The sequence below is a fragment of the Natator depressus genome, chromosome 3, assembly GCF_965152275.1.
Source record: "Natator depressus isolate rNatDep1 chromosome 3, rNatDep2.hap1, whole genome shotgun sequence".
NCBI classification, from domain to species: domain Eukaryota; kingdom Metazoa; phylum Chordata; order Testudines; family Cheloniidae; genus Natator; species Natator depressus.
In genome coordinates this window covers 91,622,516-91,636,953 of record NC_134236.1, presented here as the reverse complement: position 1 = coordinate 91,636,953, position 14,438 = coordinate 91,622,516, and the positions used below count along the sequence as shown (strand labels likewise).

Below are 14,438 nucleotides of genomic sequence, written 5' to 3'. Positions count from 1 at the left end.
TGGATCTCATTAATATATGTTGAGGGTCTTACGCTGAGTCAGATTGGGTGTTGAGCTGGATTAGGACCAGTGGCTACAAGCTCTGCTTCATTTATTGGTACCAAGGCCAGCATTGCCCTAACCTGAGTTAGCCCCAGTAACCATTCTATGTCCATTGTCAGAGCTTGCTGCTATTGACAACCTATTTTTAAACAGTATCTTCAGCACAGGATGTTTGTACAGTTTAAGAGGTGGAAAAAGGAAAGCTTGCATACCTGACACTTGTGCCCAGTGTTCTGTCAGCCGTAGTTGACAGGCTGGTTCTGTTCTCACACCATCATAAGTCAGGTCTGACTCCACTGAAGGCAGTGGAGTTACACAGGCAAAAATTGGTTTTACATGAAAGGAGAATCTGACTTCTTATCTCCATAATGTTGCTGAAGATGCTGTCAGTTTCAGTTACCTGCTGCATAAGTACTGGGTGTACAATGTAGAAAACTTTCACCCTTAGAAAATAAGTGAGGGTCATAATGAGTTTAAAACCAATCTAGGTATGAGGACCAGTATCTCAGGTGCAATGGGGTACCCGTCAGCACACCCTCAGGGCTGACAACAGTGGGGACAGCCAGGTTGCAGCATGCTCCACACATACTCCTGGTTTGGGGGTCCTGGAAAGGGATGGTGGAGAACTAGCTACGCCAGCTCTATGCCAACAAAGGATTTGGCATGCCTGGGGAATCCTCAGCTGTCTATTTAGGGCAGCTTTAAGTTGCCTTTTTACTCCCAGAGCGGTGCAAAGAGGACTCTGTGTGACCAGGAATCTTGCTCTCTCCATTAAAACATCTCTATTTTTAAATTAGGATCTCTTTCTTGTCTTCCTGTTTGTAAGAGAGGTGCTTGCCCCTGAATCGCGTCTGCTTCCAGTTTCCTGTAAGCAGCTCTTCAGTGCCCCGTTTGGTGGCAACCCAAATAATACTCTCTCTTCCCGTTAGAAGACTCCTAGATACAGAGCACCAGCACTTGCATCCATGGAGATCCATAAACACCCCCCAGAAAGATCCACAGTGAGCCTTAGGGACCAGGTGGTAAGCACTAATGGCCTGCTGCAAATGGGAGGCTTTCAATTGATTTCAGTGGGTTTTGGATCAAGGCCCAGCAGACCACCCCCAAAAGAACAAAAATTGAACTTTAGAAGCTGAAAAGCTCTCTAGCCTATTTCTCTATGGAGTCAGCCCCCCAGAGCACCCAGATTCCCCTCTGTAGACCTGCTTGATGCCTCGTGTGCTCCTCCATTGTCATTTTGTGCTTCTGTTGAGGGAGGGAGGGAGGGAAGAAATATGGCTGTTTCACCAGCCCTGTTCCTCCCCAACCTGTTCCAGAATAGGGAGTCATAGGCCGCTCCAAAGGGGGATCAGCAATTTCAGGCTTGTTGACTTCACAGCTGAGTAACCCACATATCTTGGCAGGACTGTTTTTTCTTTTTCCTTCTCCCCTCCCCTGCCATCTTGATATTTTTGTGGGGGTGGAGAAGAAGGTTTCAGTGATTGTTCCTGGCCACCAGGGTTCCATCAGTCCATATTTACTTGACCTCTGACCTCATCAGTCATTATGTAGCACTTGTTCTCCTGTCTCCTGCTCCCGCTGGGAGTTTAAAGGAAATTGCAGGTGAATTGTTAACATCACTAGAAGAGGGAGGATTTCTTTCCAGAACCAGGAAGCACAGAATGTGGTTAAGCAAAAACCAGACTAATAATACCTTTTTGAATTTTACTTATTTACTCAGTGAGTTCATCCACAATTTAAAATTATGCTTTATACGTGTATTTTCAGTTCAGTATTTTCTTTAAAAAGTAGCCCCTCAAATATTATTTTTGATATTTGCCTCCTGGAAGTATCAGCTGAAATGAAAACAAATCCTGCTCCAAACAACAATTTGTGACCATTTTAATTTCCTGTTTATTTGTAATGGTTTTGATCTTCCTATTTTTTTTTTTGTGAGAGATGAATGTCTTGGTTACTTTTGAGATGTTGTTTTGCGTGCCGAACATCTTCAAAAATAGAAAATGTAGATGGCAGTTGCTTTTTTAAAATTCCGGTTCAGATGATTAAAGTAGATTGTCACAGAACTAACATTTCCTTTAGGAAAAAATAAAAATTAAAAAGGATAGAAAAGCCAGATTGTACAGGGCACTTGTTATCTAACGCATATCTGGCGTTCCTATTGTTGGTGCTATTTGTGTATCATGACTGATGGGATTAACACAACTGAATTTTAGCTTCATACAGAAAATGTATAAAGTAAATCACACAGCGAGAGGGGAAGGGAAAACCTATAGTACTGTGTGTCCGGGATGGTAAGCCAGTGGGCTTGTATGTGAGTGGGCACTTAGACATGAAGCTCCTACCCAAGGTAGGATTAATAATTAATACAAGTTTCCAATTTTAATGATCCCTGGCAAATGCCAGTGACTCATGAGCTGATGACATACATATGATTTCAGTAAAAAGAAAAGGAGTCCTTGTGGCACCTTAGAGACTAACAAATTTATTTGAGGTGCCACAAGGACTCCTTTTCTTTTTGCGGATACAGACTAACACGGCTGCTACTCTGAAACATGTGATTCAGTGTAATATAGAATTGTATGTGAAATTATTTCCAGACTATTCATTGGTGGAGTGTGACTACAGTTATACATAAGACAAATGACAGAGAGAATTTTGAAAATCAAATGGGAAAACTTAATAGTACCTTTGAACATGTTTTTTTTAAAAAAAACAAACTTGTAATGTGCATAGATGGGATGAACATAAAACAAAGAATGTAAACATACATTCAGTGTGACTGTTGAATGTAAAAACCTCTTTTAGTTGATATAAATGAACAATATCTGGGGGGGGTCTACATCAGGGATGGGCAAACTTTTTGGCTCGAGGGCCACATCGGGGTTGCGAAACTCTCTATGGAGGGCCGGGTAGGGAAGGCTGTGCCTCCACAAACAGTCTGGCCCCCACCCCCTCCCACTTCCCGCCCCCCTCAGAACCTCCAACTCCCCCGCTCCTCGTCCCCTGACTGCCCCCTCCCGGGACCCCACCCCCTGACAGCCCCGCCCCATCCAACGGCCCCCTGTCCCCTGACTGCCCCCCGGAACTCCCTGCCCCTTATCCAACCCCCCCCCGCTCCCCACCCCCTTACCATGCCGCCCAGAGCAGCAGGAGCTCGCAGCCACGCCACCGTGCTCCCTGGCAGGAGCGGTGGGCCAGAGCGCTGGCACACAGCGAGCTGAGGCTGTGGGGGAGGGAGGACAGTAGGGGAGGGGCCAGGGGCTAGCCTCCCTGACGGGGAGCTCAAAGGCCGGGCAGGACGGTTTGCGCACCTCTGCTCTACATGGTGATTTAGCACACCACTGAGTAAATTCTCTTATTATTCACCTTTTAGAAGTCAAAATGTAAATGTAATAGGGAAGACAAATCCTCTGTATTTGGTTCTGGTGTGTCAGAATAGGGAAGCAGCAGCACCATTCTTCATTACTTTCAGGTTAATGCATTTGGAAAAGCTCTGTGCTATTGGGAGTCAAATGGGCAGTGGGTTAGTGCATTAGCCTTTGAGTGCAACTCTCAGAGTAATTTCATATTCAGTCATAAAAGGAATTAGTTTATCCTAAAACTTCATGGGCATTTTTCTGTGCCCCAAAAGCACTGTACAGTTTGGAACAATTCAGCACAATTTGCCATGGCTGCTTCAGTTATTGCTCTTCTTCTCCTTGAGTTCTTCATATCCTCAAGAAAAACTATTAAAGAATTGGGATGAAACCATAAGGTTCCTATTGAAATTGAACTATAGAACTTAATAAAGAATGATTAATCTTACTTTTTTTTAACCATCTTCTTAGAATTCTCTGAGAGAGAAGTGATTCTCTATTACATTTTACAGGACCTTTCCAGGAGTCCACATAAGAAAATATTCTTCTGAGCCAATGCCATTCCATACATGGGCTAGCATTGTGTAGTAAGCAGTAATCTATGGAGAACCCATTTTAATTCTTGCAACACGACCTTGAGTTCCACTGGCCTGGAAAGGTTAAATCAAAATAGTTCCACCAGCGAAGAAGTATGCAGCACTGCCACGTATGCTCCTACTGTATTTTGAGCAAGATAGGAGTGGATTGACATCAAATAATTGGAACTGGCAACAGGGTTTACATATTAATGTGCTGATCAAAGGATATAAAGGAACCTTTGGGTGCACTGCGAGAGCATATCACTGGGCTTTGAGAGCAATAACATTACCAACATGAAAAAAATCCCCCTTTTTGAAGCTTTGCAAGAGTCTGTGGTTTAGAGCCTTAGGAGTTTATATAAGCAGTAGCTCAGCTTTATTAATATTCTGAGTGAGGCAGTTTGACTGCTTCTCTTTCTGGATTTGATCCAAATAATCCTGCAAAGCATATAAACATAGATAAGGGAAATCATCAAGTGGTGAAATAAGTCTGCATGATACCGACAAAGATAACTAAGGTCATACTGAATTGCAATATATATCCAAGTGGAACTATGTATGTGGAGGTGTCTCTTGGAACCCAGAAGTAATCTCTGTAAGCGGGAACTAGAAACCCACTACACCAGCAAAAGATGACGCATGCACTTAATCTGAAATATTAATATTATTTAGTGATGTACGTTTTCAGAACTATACAAACATTAACAAATTCCACGTATTTGTGGAGAGCAGGATTATCCGTATTTTCGAAAAGGAGAACATGGAATGTTACGTCACAGTGACATACAATAAGTACAGATAAGTGTTTTAGATGAATGGAGTTTGACAAATGTTTATAGTCTGATTTTATATATATAATAAAAGCTAGGCAAAGGAAATAAAGCAATGGTGTGAATTTCTCATGAGATCAAGGTCATTGTCTCAGATGAGCTGATATAGCAAAAACTTTGACCCAATTAGGGGTGAAATTTGTCCTGTATCTGTTTTCCACAACTTTAAGAAGCTTTATAAAATGGATTTATTGTTATTTAAGCATTCAGCTGTCAAAAAGACAGTGAGGTGAGACCACTAAAGCACACTCAAGAGCCGTTGACTCAGCACCATTGGAGGAGTTGATCATAGAATCATAGAATATCAGGGTTGGAAGGGACCTCAGGAGGTTATCTAGTCCAACCCCCTGCTCAAAGCAGGACCAATCCCCAATTAAATCATCCCAGCCAGGGCTTTGTCAAGCCTGACCTTAAAAACTTCTAAGGAAGGAGATTCTACCACCTCCCTAGGTAACGCATTCCAGTGTTTCACCACCCTCTTAGTGAAAAAGTTTTTCCTAATATCCAACCTAAACCTCCCCCACTGCAACTTGAGACCATTACTCCTTGTCCTGTCATCTTCTACCACTGAGAATAGTCTAGAACCATCCTCTTTGGAACCACCTCTCAGGTAGTTGAAAGCAGCTATCAAATCCCCCCTCATTCTTCTCTTCTGCAGACTAAACAATCCCAGTTCCCTCAGCCTCTCCTCATAAGTCATGTGTTCCAGACCCCTAATCATTTTTGTTGCCCTTCGCTGGACTCTCTCCAATTTATCCACATCCTTCTTGTAGTGTGGGGCCCAAAACTGGACACAGTACTCCAGATGAGGCCTCACCAATGTCGAACAGAGGGAAACGATCACGTCCCTCGATCTGCTGGCTATGCCCCTACTTATACATCCCAAAATGCCATTGGCCTTCTTGGCAACAAGGGCACACTGTTGACTCATATCCAGCTTCTCGTCCACTGTCACCCCTAGGTCCTTTTCCGCAGAACTGCTGCCTAGCCATTCGGTCCCTAGTCTGTAGCGGTGCATTGGATTCTTCCGTCCTAAGCGCAGGACCCTGCACTTATCCTTGTTGAACCTCATCAGATTTCTTTTGGCCCAATCCTCCAATTTGTATTTATCTTTTTGGTCAATGTAGGAATCAAATCTGAGAAGCTGAGAATTTATTAGCAATAGGTTCATAGAAAGTTATTGCTGGTTTGTAACTGCTAGGATAATCATTTGGACAGCTGAAGTGACCCAAAAGCTATTAAATTATTTTACTTTGCAGCCACTTGTTTAATCAGGATTCTTTCACACACACACACCCCTCCCCACTGCACAGTTCAGGTATTTTAAAAATAATTTTGTAAAAAATTACAGTAACTGCACCATATCAAGAGTGGTCATCAAAGGCCAAAAAAGGCCTTTGATCTGAATTTAGCATCAAATTCTGACAGTACTCTAAGGAGGGGTTGTCTCCATAGTCTTAAAAATGGAAAAAGAAAGGTGAAAAGAACTTCATCTTGTTAGTGACAATGAAATTAGCACAAAATTGACACTTAGTGGGCGTTAAGACATTCCTCGTATAAAAAGGAAATAGTTGCTTGGAATTAATTATAGTGAATAGTAATTTTAGACTCCATGCATTTTCCCCTACTTAAAATCCACATGTATTTGTGTTTATTAAGAAGAGACTTATTTTAAGGGTTTTTCTGAGGTTTGATATTACTGTAGAAATCTACCATGATAACTTAAAATTTTCTCTGACTAGAAATAGTCCGTATCCTACAGAGATTTGCTCCCCAACTGACTGCTAGAGGAAGCTGTTCCTATCGCTAATTGCCGAGTCATTTAACGCTGATGGGAAGGTGGTGAAATAAATAGATGATTTACTGTACTTGTTATGTTTGGATTTACTTGTTCCTCAACAAAATTTATCCCAATGGACCACAATATACCCCAACTGACAAGATACAAGAATTAAGGCACTTATTCCTGTTTTTTATTCTATCTAGTCTATGGAAGAAAAGCTTTTGCAAGGGAAACTGACAATGCAGAAGATGACAAATGAGATGGAAGAAAAAGAAAGGCATATACAGCAGTTAAATAAAACTCTGCTTGAAGTAAGTAATTAGAAACCCCTGATAAAAATATTTCTACTGCAGTAGGGCTTTAGATCCCAGTCAGGGCCCCACTGTGGTAGGTGCTCTGTAGGTATGTAGTAAAGAGACAGTACCTGCCCTGAAGAGCTTACTATTTCAGTTAATGACAAGACACGATAAATGAATGAAACAGACAAATGGGTGGGGATTTATTGCCATTCACACTTTGAGTGAGTGCTCTAGCCTGGAAGCTTTGATATGGATGGTTTATTTTTAATTTTTAAAATCAGATTAGGCCCTAAATCTGCCATTTAATAAATGTCATCATTTATCTAAGTCCATTCAGTTTAATTCATATTGTTCACTGTTTGAAACCAAAAACATGCTGCTTTTTTGTATGGTGAATGTTTTGAGATGTCTACAACTGGTGTGGGCTAGTATTAGATGACAAAAATGACACAGCCCTTTTCTTTCTTTCTTTATTTTCACACAGAACCAAAGTCTAATGGAAGAGAATGCCTTTTTGAGGGAGCAGATACGCCAGATGGAACAGTCCAGACAGCCAGTGTCTGAAAAGATGCCAGTGGCTGACCAGTTGTTCAAAGAAATGTCTCATTGTTTGTTTGACTTGAAAGCACTATGCAGCATTCTTACCCAGAGAGCTCAGGGCAAGGAGCCTAACCTCTCCTTACTGCTGGGAATCAGATGTAAGTGATATTATCATACAATATTTATACTGTACTTTGACATTGAGAAACCCCAGTCTATAGCAATGGAATCTAGTTTGGGCTGGCTGAGACCTGTACTTTCTGGTCACCATGTAAAAAACTAAACATCACTCTTTCTATATTTTTCAAGTGTTCTTGGTCATGCCGTTACTACTCCAGGCTATTAAGTATTTCCTGTTAATGTCCTTCAGGTTATAAGATATACAGGAGGGGCAGAACTCAGCCTGATAAAATGTAGTAATTCCCCATGTGCTTCTTACCACAAAGATCCCAAAGCTCTTTTCAAATGTATATGATATGACCAAATCATAATCAGGAACCACTTTATAGAGTAGTGCCATCTTCTCTAAGGTGAAATGCAGCAGCTGTTTGACAGCACACAACATACCCAACAGGTTAGGAGAAGAAGTGGAGAAAATTATATATGTTAGCATACTTCCAGATGAGCCAGTATACTGGCATTAATGCACATAATTTTACAGTGCCATGTGATCTTGAATAAGTATAAGTAGTCAAGACTCCAAAAGGGATGCTTTCAGTAACACAGGTTTACTACTAATAGAAACCACTTCCTGAAGCAAATAGGTGTTGCACTGAGATCTCCCAACTGATTATTAATCTGACTTGATTTTGTGAGCTCCAGTAGGATCACAACATGAGATGGTATAAATTAAAGAAAATACTCTAGGACCTCACTAATTCTCATTAATAGAGAGCTGTTGCAGACCAGCCATGGTTATGGACTAGTGAGTGTTGGGGCAGGAATCGACACATGTGTAGTTCTCATTTCTGTTACCTACGCAGCATTTGAAGGGGTTGGCCGAATGGTGGTTTTACTCTGTGAGGTCCCAGGGGAGCATTAATTGCATCTCTGTTTGAGATACCTACTCTTGCTATTCCAGGCTTCAGGAAGGACACATCCTGCTTGCACTGCCCTTCACCAGGTTGCCCAGACCCGTGTCCACCTGCTTTTGGGCTGTGCCCCAGACTCCTGGGGAGAAAGTTGTGCTGCCACCGCTCCTCCATCCCATCCAGCACGCTTTCTATTGGCAGGAGCCCCCCCGGAAATCGTGGAGTCAATCTGGCCTTTAGGTTTTTCCATAGCCACTTTGAAAGAGCTACAGTAGATTCAAAAATTGAATAGTGTATGGTTTTAAGTGCACTAAGTACTGCATGTGGATGGCTTTTCATTATATTGAAGCAATTTAAAAACCAAACGTGCCCTCTTCGAAGTGAATGAATGCGTAAGCTTTCATGTGGTTGCAAGGTAAGCTCTAGCTGTGTCTTGTTTTTCACAGCAATGAGCTGTTCAGCTGAAGAGAATGAGAATTACCACAGCACAGAAACTCTCACCAAGAAACTCTCAGAGGTGTGTCAGTTACGGAAGGATATTGATGAACTGAGGACTCTAATATCAGACCGTTATGCTCAGGACATGGGAGACAACTGCATTACGCAATGATAACATTTTGGTCTCACAGCAATGACTACATTATTAAATGCTGCTGTGTTACAGATCTTTGCATTTCTATGAAGGAGCCCTATGGGAAGACTGCATACTGTATAGGAGCTGCACATGGGTGTCTCTGCTGGATCTGAGGGTTGTGCATAATTAATTTGGGGGATGGTGGGGAAATCATAATTTGAAGAGTGGTACAGATCTCAATAAAATCTGTGTTCTCCAAGCTACTGAATGTAGGACCAAGCTGTGAAGAATGTTCCCATTAGAGATGTAGGATTTTATTTCCTCCCTCGTGGCTCAGTTAAACAATTTGTATGGTTATATTGTTTTCTGGAGTCAAAGCAAAGTCTCAGAAAAAGGCACTGTTGTTACTACTGTACTTACTTTCCTTCATCAGCGGTTGGAATTGCACTGTCAGAATTGAAAGGCTGGAGTGACAGGTTCAAGCACCCAAAGGTGTAGAGAAAAAAATGGACAGTGGAGCCAGATGCTCCTGCAAAACACATCATGTTAAAACGGCAAATTGGGGTGGTCTTAGACTATAACAAAAGGTGGTTGCTCTTTTTATAATTGCCTCGTGAATTAGGTAAGGGAAAGAAGGGGTAGTTTTAGCAGCTGATCCTGTTGATTATTAGAGTTTTTATTTTATCCAGCAACAGTCTAGGCAGACAAACTCTGTATGTGAATGTGGTCCCATCAGATTTAGATGTTAACCTTCTTCATATCTCCATCTTTTAACATGTTGCTTAAAAACTTTGTTTCAGTAATATGAAGACTTCGTGACACACACCCACGAAAGCCAGCAGCTGTAAGTCTTAAGACTGGCTTTCTGTCAAAAAAAAAAAAAAAAGACACTGAAGACATCTCATGGTGTGTGTACTGTAGTTATTTTCTATCTACAACCTCTGTTTTAAATGTGTTCAGCCTCTATATCAAAGGCCCAATCCTGCAGGCGTCCTGAAGGTAATGAACACCCTAAATCCAGTGGGTCAAGAAGGGTGGTTGGCACCGTGCAGCATCTGGGCCCCATACACAATATTTTCTGCCTCTCAGTGCTGAAAGCTCAGAATGCTATCCACAGACTCTCTCATTTTGTGTGGTGTGCAGGACTTGTAGATTTTTCCAGTCCTGTAGGAAAGGATTACTTTTTAAAAAATAAAGGAACACATCGTTATCCAGTGCAAGACTGCCCCTGCAGGATAGATAGAATATTAGCACTCCCGCAAAAAGATTCTGTGATCAGAATTTAGCTGGGTAACTGTAAAACAAGGATACCGCTATTTCACTGGAGACAAACACAGCAAATAAATTCTGCCTTCAAATGCTGACCTGGCCAAAATGGCTGTCAAGCTGCATTATTAATGTTAAACAGACAATGAGAAATAATCATGAAAGACTACAAACGCATTTAAAATTGAAAAAGTTTTGAGAGCAAATAGCTGCAGCTTGCTTGTGCAGTTATTACAGCTGACAGTACAGTGCTGACAGCATTAGATATCTTTTGTTAGTAAGCTTATGGGCAATGACAAAGTAGGCTGGAAGACAGCAAACTGTAGTAAAGGAATGGCTATTTTCAGTTTTTCTGACATTAATATCTATATTTAATTTTCACTATTGGTTTAAAACAGAAAAAATAGCTTAAGAATAACGTGGATTGACATTGCTGATTTTAATGTTGACATTTTCAGCTTTCTGTTTTGTGTTACAAAGTGTTTAAATGTCATTGTTATGAACTTAGAAAAGACTGACCAGAAGATTTTTAAATGACTAACTATTACATGGGTTTATTTATTCAACAGGTCTTGCTTGCTAAACTGTCCCTACACCTGGACTAGATCTGTGAAAATCTATTTTAGTGTTTATATTAATGGTTCTCAGTATTTTTCAAGTGCAGATTTACTCAGATTGAAGCAGCAACTTTGGGAGCATTAAGTCTTCCATCCTTACAACTGAACAGCCTAATCTTTACATTTTAAAAAAATCAGCCTATGAAAGGGAAATGTATTCCTGTTTTAAATTGCGTGGGCACATATTGGAGGGATAGCGTAGTGTTAGAGAAGGGAACAGCAGATTCTGTTTTTATCTGTGCCAGGTCCTCCCTGTGTGATGCTCGGCAGGTCACTTAATCTCTGTACCTCAGTTTCCCCATCTCAAAAATGGGGATACTGCACTGGGGAGTTTTGATTAATGTTTATAAAGCACTTAGAGATCCTTGGAAAGAAGTTGCTATGATTCAAAAGTATTATAGAAAGTTCTCCCAGTATGAATGTCTTGATTTTTTTTTAGTTGCACTATTGTGAATAATACTGTAATTCTGCATCTTTTCTCTTTGGTATATTAGAGCGCCAATTGTATTTACATTAAAATACAGAGCACTTGATTTTTAAAGTAACACACTGAGTTTATCTGCCTCAGTCAAATTAAAGCAGGGAGAGAAATGGCAGATGTGATGAGCCAAAGATACAAATTACTGATAAGATTAGAATTAAGTGCCCACAAGAATAAGTATTTTTCCTTTTCTTTGATTTCTTAAAATTGGGCCTGCTGTTGTAGGAGCTATTGCTATATATGCATCAGTTTACAGATGTCTCCAAACAGAATAAGCTTTGTCTGAGTAAGATATGCATGATTGTTTAACTGGTTAAAAAGTAGAGCGTGTGTGGTCTCATTTGACATATTTAATATGATATGGTTGATTAACAGATGTTAACAGTGGCATTACTGAAACTGATTTAGTCATGACAACTTTTTGCCATAACTTAGAGACAATCTCAAGGGCTAAAAAAAAGTCTGAGTGGATACTGTACCATTTTGTCTATTAGTGGACTTTCAGAGAAACAAGTACAGTAATTTTTGTATAGTTTGTCTAATTTCTACAATCCTTTAAGTGATACTTACAGTAAATAACTACTGTATTCAAGAATGTATTTTGAAAATGGCATAGACAGGAGTTGTCTTTGGGCAAGCTATAGAAGATGCTATGTATTTACTGTTTATAAGTAGTTCAGCTCAATTGTGTAAACTTAACTTAGATTCTTAGCCTCAGATGTGTAGGTTTGTAGTGATGTGGTTCTGTAATTTATTGAGGTTGCTGTAACCACCAACTCAGGCGACAACATTTTAAAACTGCCAGTAGAGTAGCTGTAAGAGCCAAAGTTATTTTGCTTTGCTCATCTCTGAAGATTTCTTACCACTTTCAGTTAGAGGGGAAAATAATCCTGCTTTCTACTTTAAAGATAAGAGGGTGCAAGGAAGGATGGAAATCTCTCTTCAGGTACCTGACACCTGAATTTTGCCTTCACTTATGTCCATGTACCCTCAATGACATAAGTGGGGTTGCATGGGCATAACTGGAATTAGAATTTGGTTGTTTTAATAGAATTGATACAACAGGTTTTTCTGCTGCGTGGGGAAATATTTAGATTGTTTGAATCAATCAACCAACATTTTTAAAATATGAAAACAAAACAGTGGCTATTGACAATTATATAAACGGATTTTATATGACTAGCTGATCAGCAGTATTAAGTCCACTGCTGCATACCTTTGTGCCTTTTGTTGCCTACAGTAAATGTATATAGTCCCAATGAATTTTACTTGAGCTAGAAGAATGTCAATAATAATTGCACCTTGTTTGCTTGAACTACGGATCTTTTGTTTTTAGGTTTTGATAGTAAGGAGTCTCTTACATAATATCTAGAAATATGTACTAAATGCTATAGGTACTAGGCCTACATCTTGTAAGTTAGATGATTTTTAGCAGTCCAGTTTTTCTGTACAGGAAGAGTGAGAGGGAAATTCAATCAGAATGATAATTTTGTATATATTAACGACAATATATCATTGGTAAACGGTGGGGAGGGGGAGCTGAGGCTACCTTTTAAAAGCACAGCTGACATATGTACTGGCTCAGTCCCCAAAGGCTGGTAGTTATGTAAATTGGGTTCTGTTTTTGAACCGCCCAGAATACCTCATGTGTAAATAGAGTTGTCATGACTTAATCAAAACGCATTCAGTGTAAAAAGTAAAGGAGCCACTGGGTGGCTCACCTTTAGCTCTGTTGTTGTTGCCTCTTTTTGTAATTTTTTTATAGTAGGGTTTACAGCTAGAATTTTGAATGCCAAAGTTCTATTTATTAAATAATAAGTTTTCATTGTTAATGGCTAGTATTTTTCCACTGGAATTTTGTTTGTTGATGTTTGGGATTTGTATCTACAGAGCAAAAATAAATTTTGTTACAAAATTACTGGTTTTAATCATAATTTATATTGTGGTAACACCCGGCTAGGATTGATGCCTCACTGTGGTAGGCACTATACAAAATAGGAGCAAGACATGGTCCCTCCACTGAAAGGCCAGCAACGTAAAAGTAGAGAGAAAAGATACCAGTACATACCAACTGTAACACATACCTAGACAGAAGAAGGAAAATTACTCACCCGTAATACTTTTTTTAAATAGTTCTCTCTTCTCCTATCCTACACCAAAAACAGCCTAACACACAGAAAATCCATTCCACCTACCAGGAAGCAAGCTGGCACAACAGTTGTCACTCTTGGACACCAAGTGCGCATCTTCACCATTGCTATTCATGTACAAAACCCCCACTCAGCTGCCACCTAACCCTGTAAGTGCCTAGATTCACTTGGAGCTTAAACTTTTTGCAGTAAAAGTGCCCGTTTCTGCCTCTGAACAGGTGTGCTACTGCCCCACTCCAGGTGTCCAGGTGCCTAAGCTCTAGTGCCATTCATAAACTTGGGGGAATAGGCAGCCTCTGAGCACACCTACCATATCAGGTCCTGCAGACAGGCTCATAACTCCACACAAAATGCCTATTCGGGTGGAGGGAGGGAATGAGAAACTAAGACTGCCTTCATTACCTTTACCTTAGTAGTTAAGGTACTTGCATGCTATGTGGGAGACCCCTGGTATTGGTATTTTTATCTAGAATGGGGCGGGGGGGCATGCTCATTTGCTATCATACAAGGCCTTTGTAATCTTACTTTTTGCCTAGCTGTTAAGGAATCTTAACATAAGGAGGCTCCTTGTGCTTCTAGCAGATATCTGGGCTGCTCTGAAGTACTTCATCCCCTAGCCTAGGAGATATTCTGGCTGCTACAGAGCCCAGCCAGCAGGCAGAAGAATCTATGCGCTATTCTGGCTAAGAGTCCAGAGGTGGAAAGGTGTAAGAGAACATGCAGGCCAATGAGCAATAGCAAAGGGGGGGGGGGGCTTAAGATGAGTCAGTGCAGAGAGGTAAAAGGATTGGCCAGTTGTTGAAGATCATTCCCAAATGGGTCATGATCTGGGTCCTACATCTCAAAGTTGCTCAGAGCTCCAAGCTGCATCAATTAATACAGGCCCTGTCA

The 14,438-nt window shown here is 40.7% G+C and overlaps 1 protein-coding gene across 2 annotated transcripts in view; it reads left to right on the top strand.

Moving 5' to 3' along the window:
- Positions 1 to 13,285, top strand: part of CEP85L (centrosomal protein 85L) — a 177,743-nt gene extending 164,458 nt beyond the window's left edge. The window contains exons 11-13 of one of the 2 annotated variants that reach the window (XM_074948308.1): positions 6,793 to 6,900; positions 7,373 to 7,586; positions 8,906 to 13,285. In XM_074948308.1, the coding sequence (XP_074804409.1) occupies positions 6,793 to 6,900; positions 7,373 to 7,586; positions 8,906 to 9,069 (486 nt within the window). In that variant the 3' untranslated portion in view covers positions 9,070 to 13,285. Of the gene's footprint in view, positions 1 to 6,792; positions 6,901 to 7,372; positions 7,587 to 8,509; positions 8,859 to 8,905 lie in introns of those variants that run through there. The other variant, XM_074948307.1, reaches the window with a different exon arrangement.
- Positions 13,286 to 14,438: the final 1,153 nt, after the last annotated feature.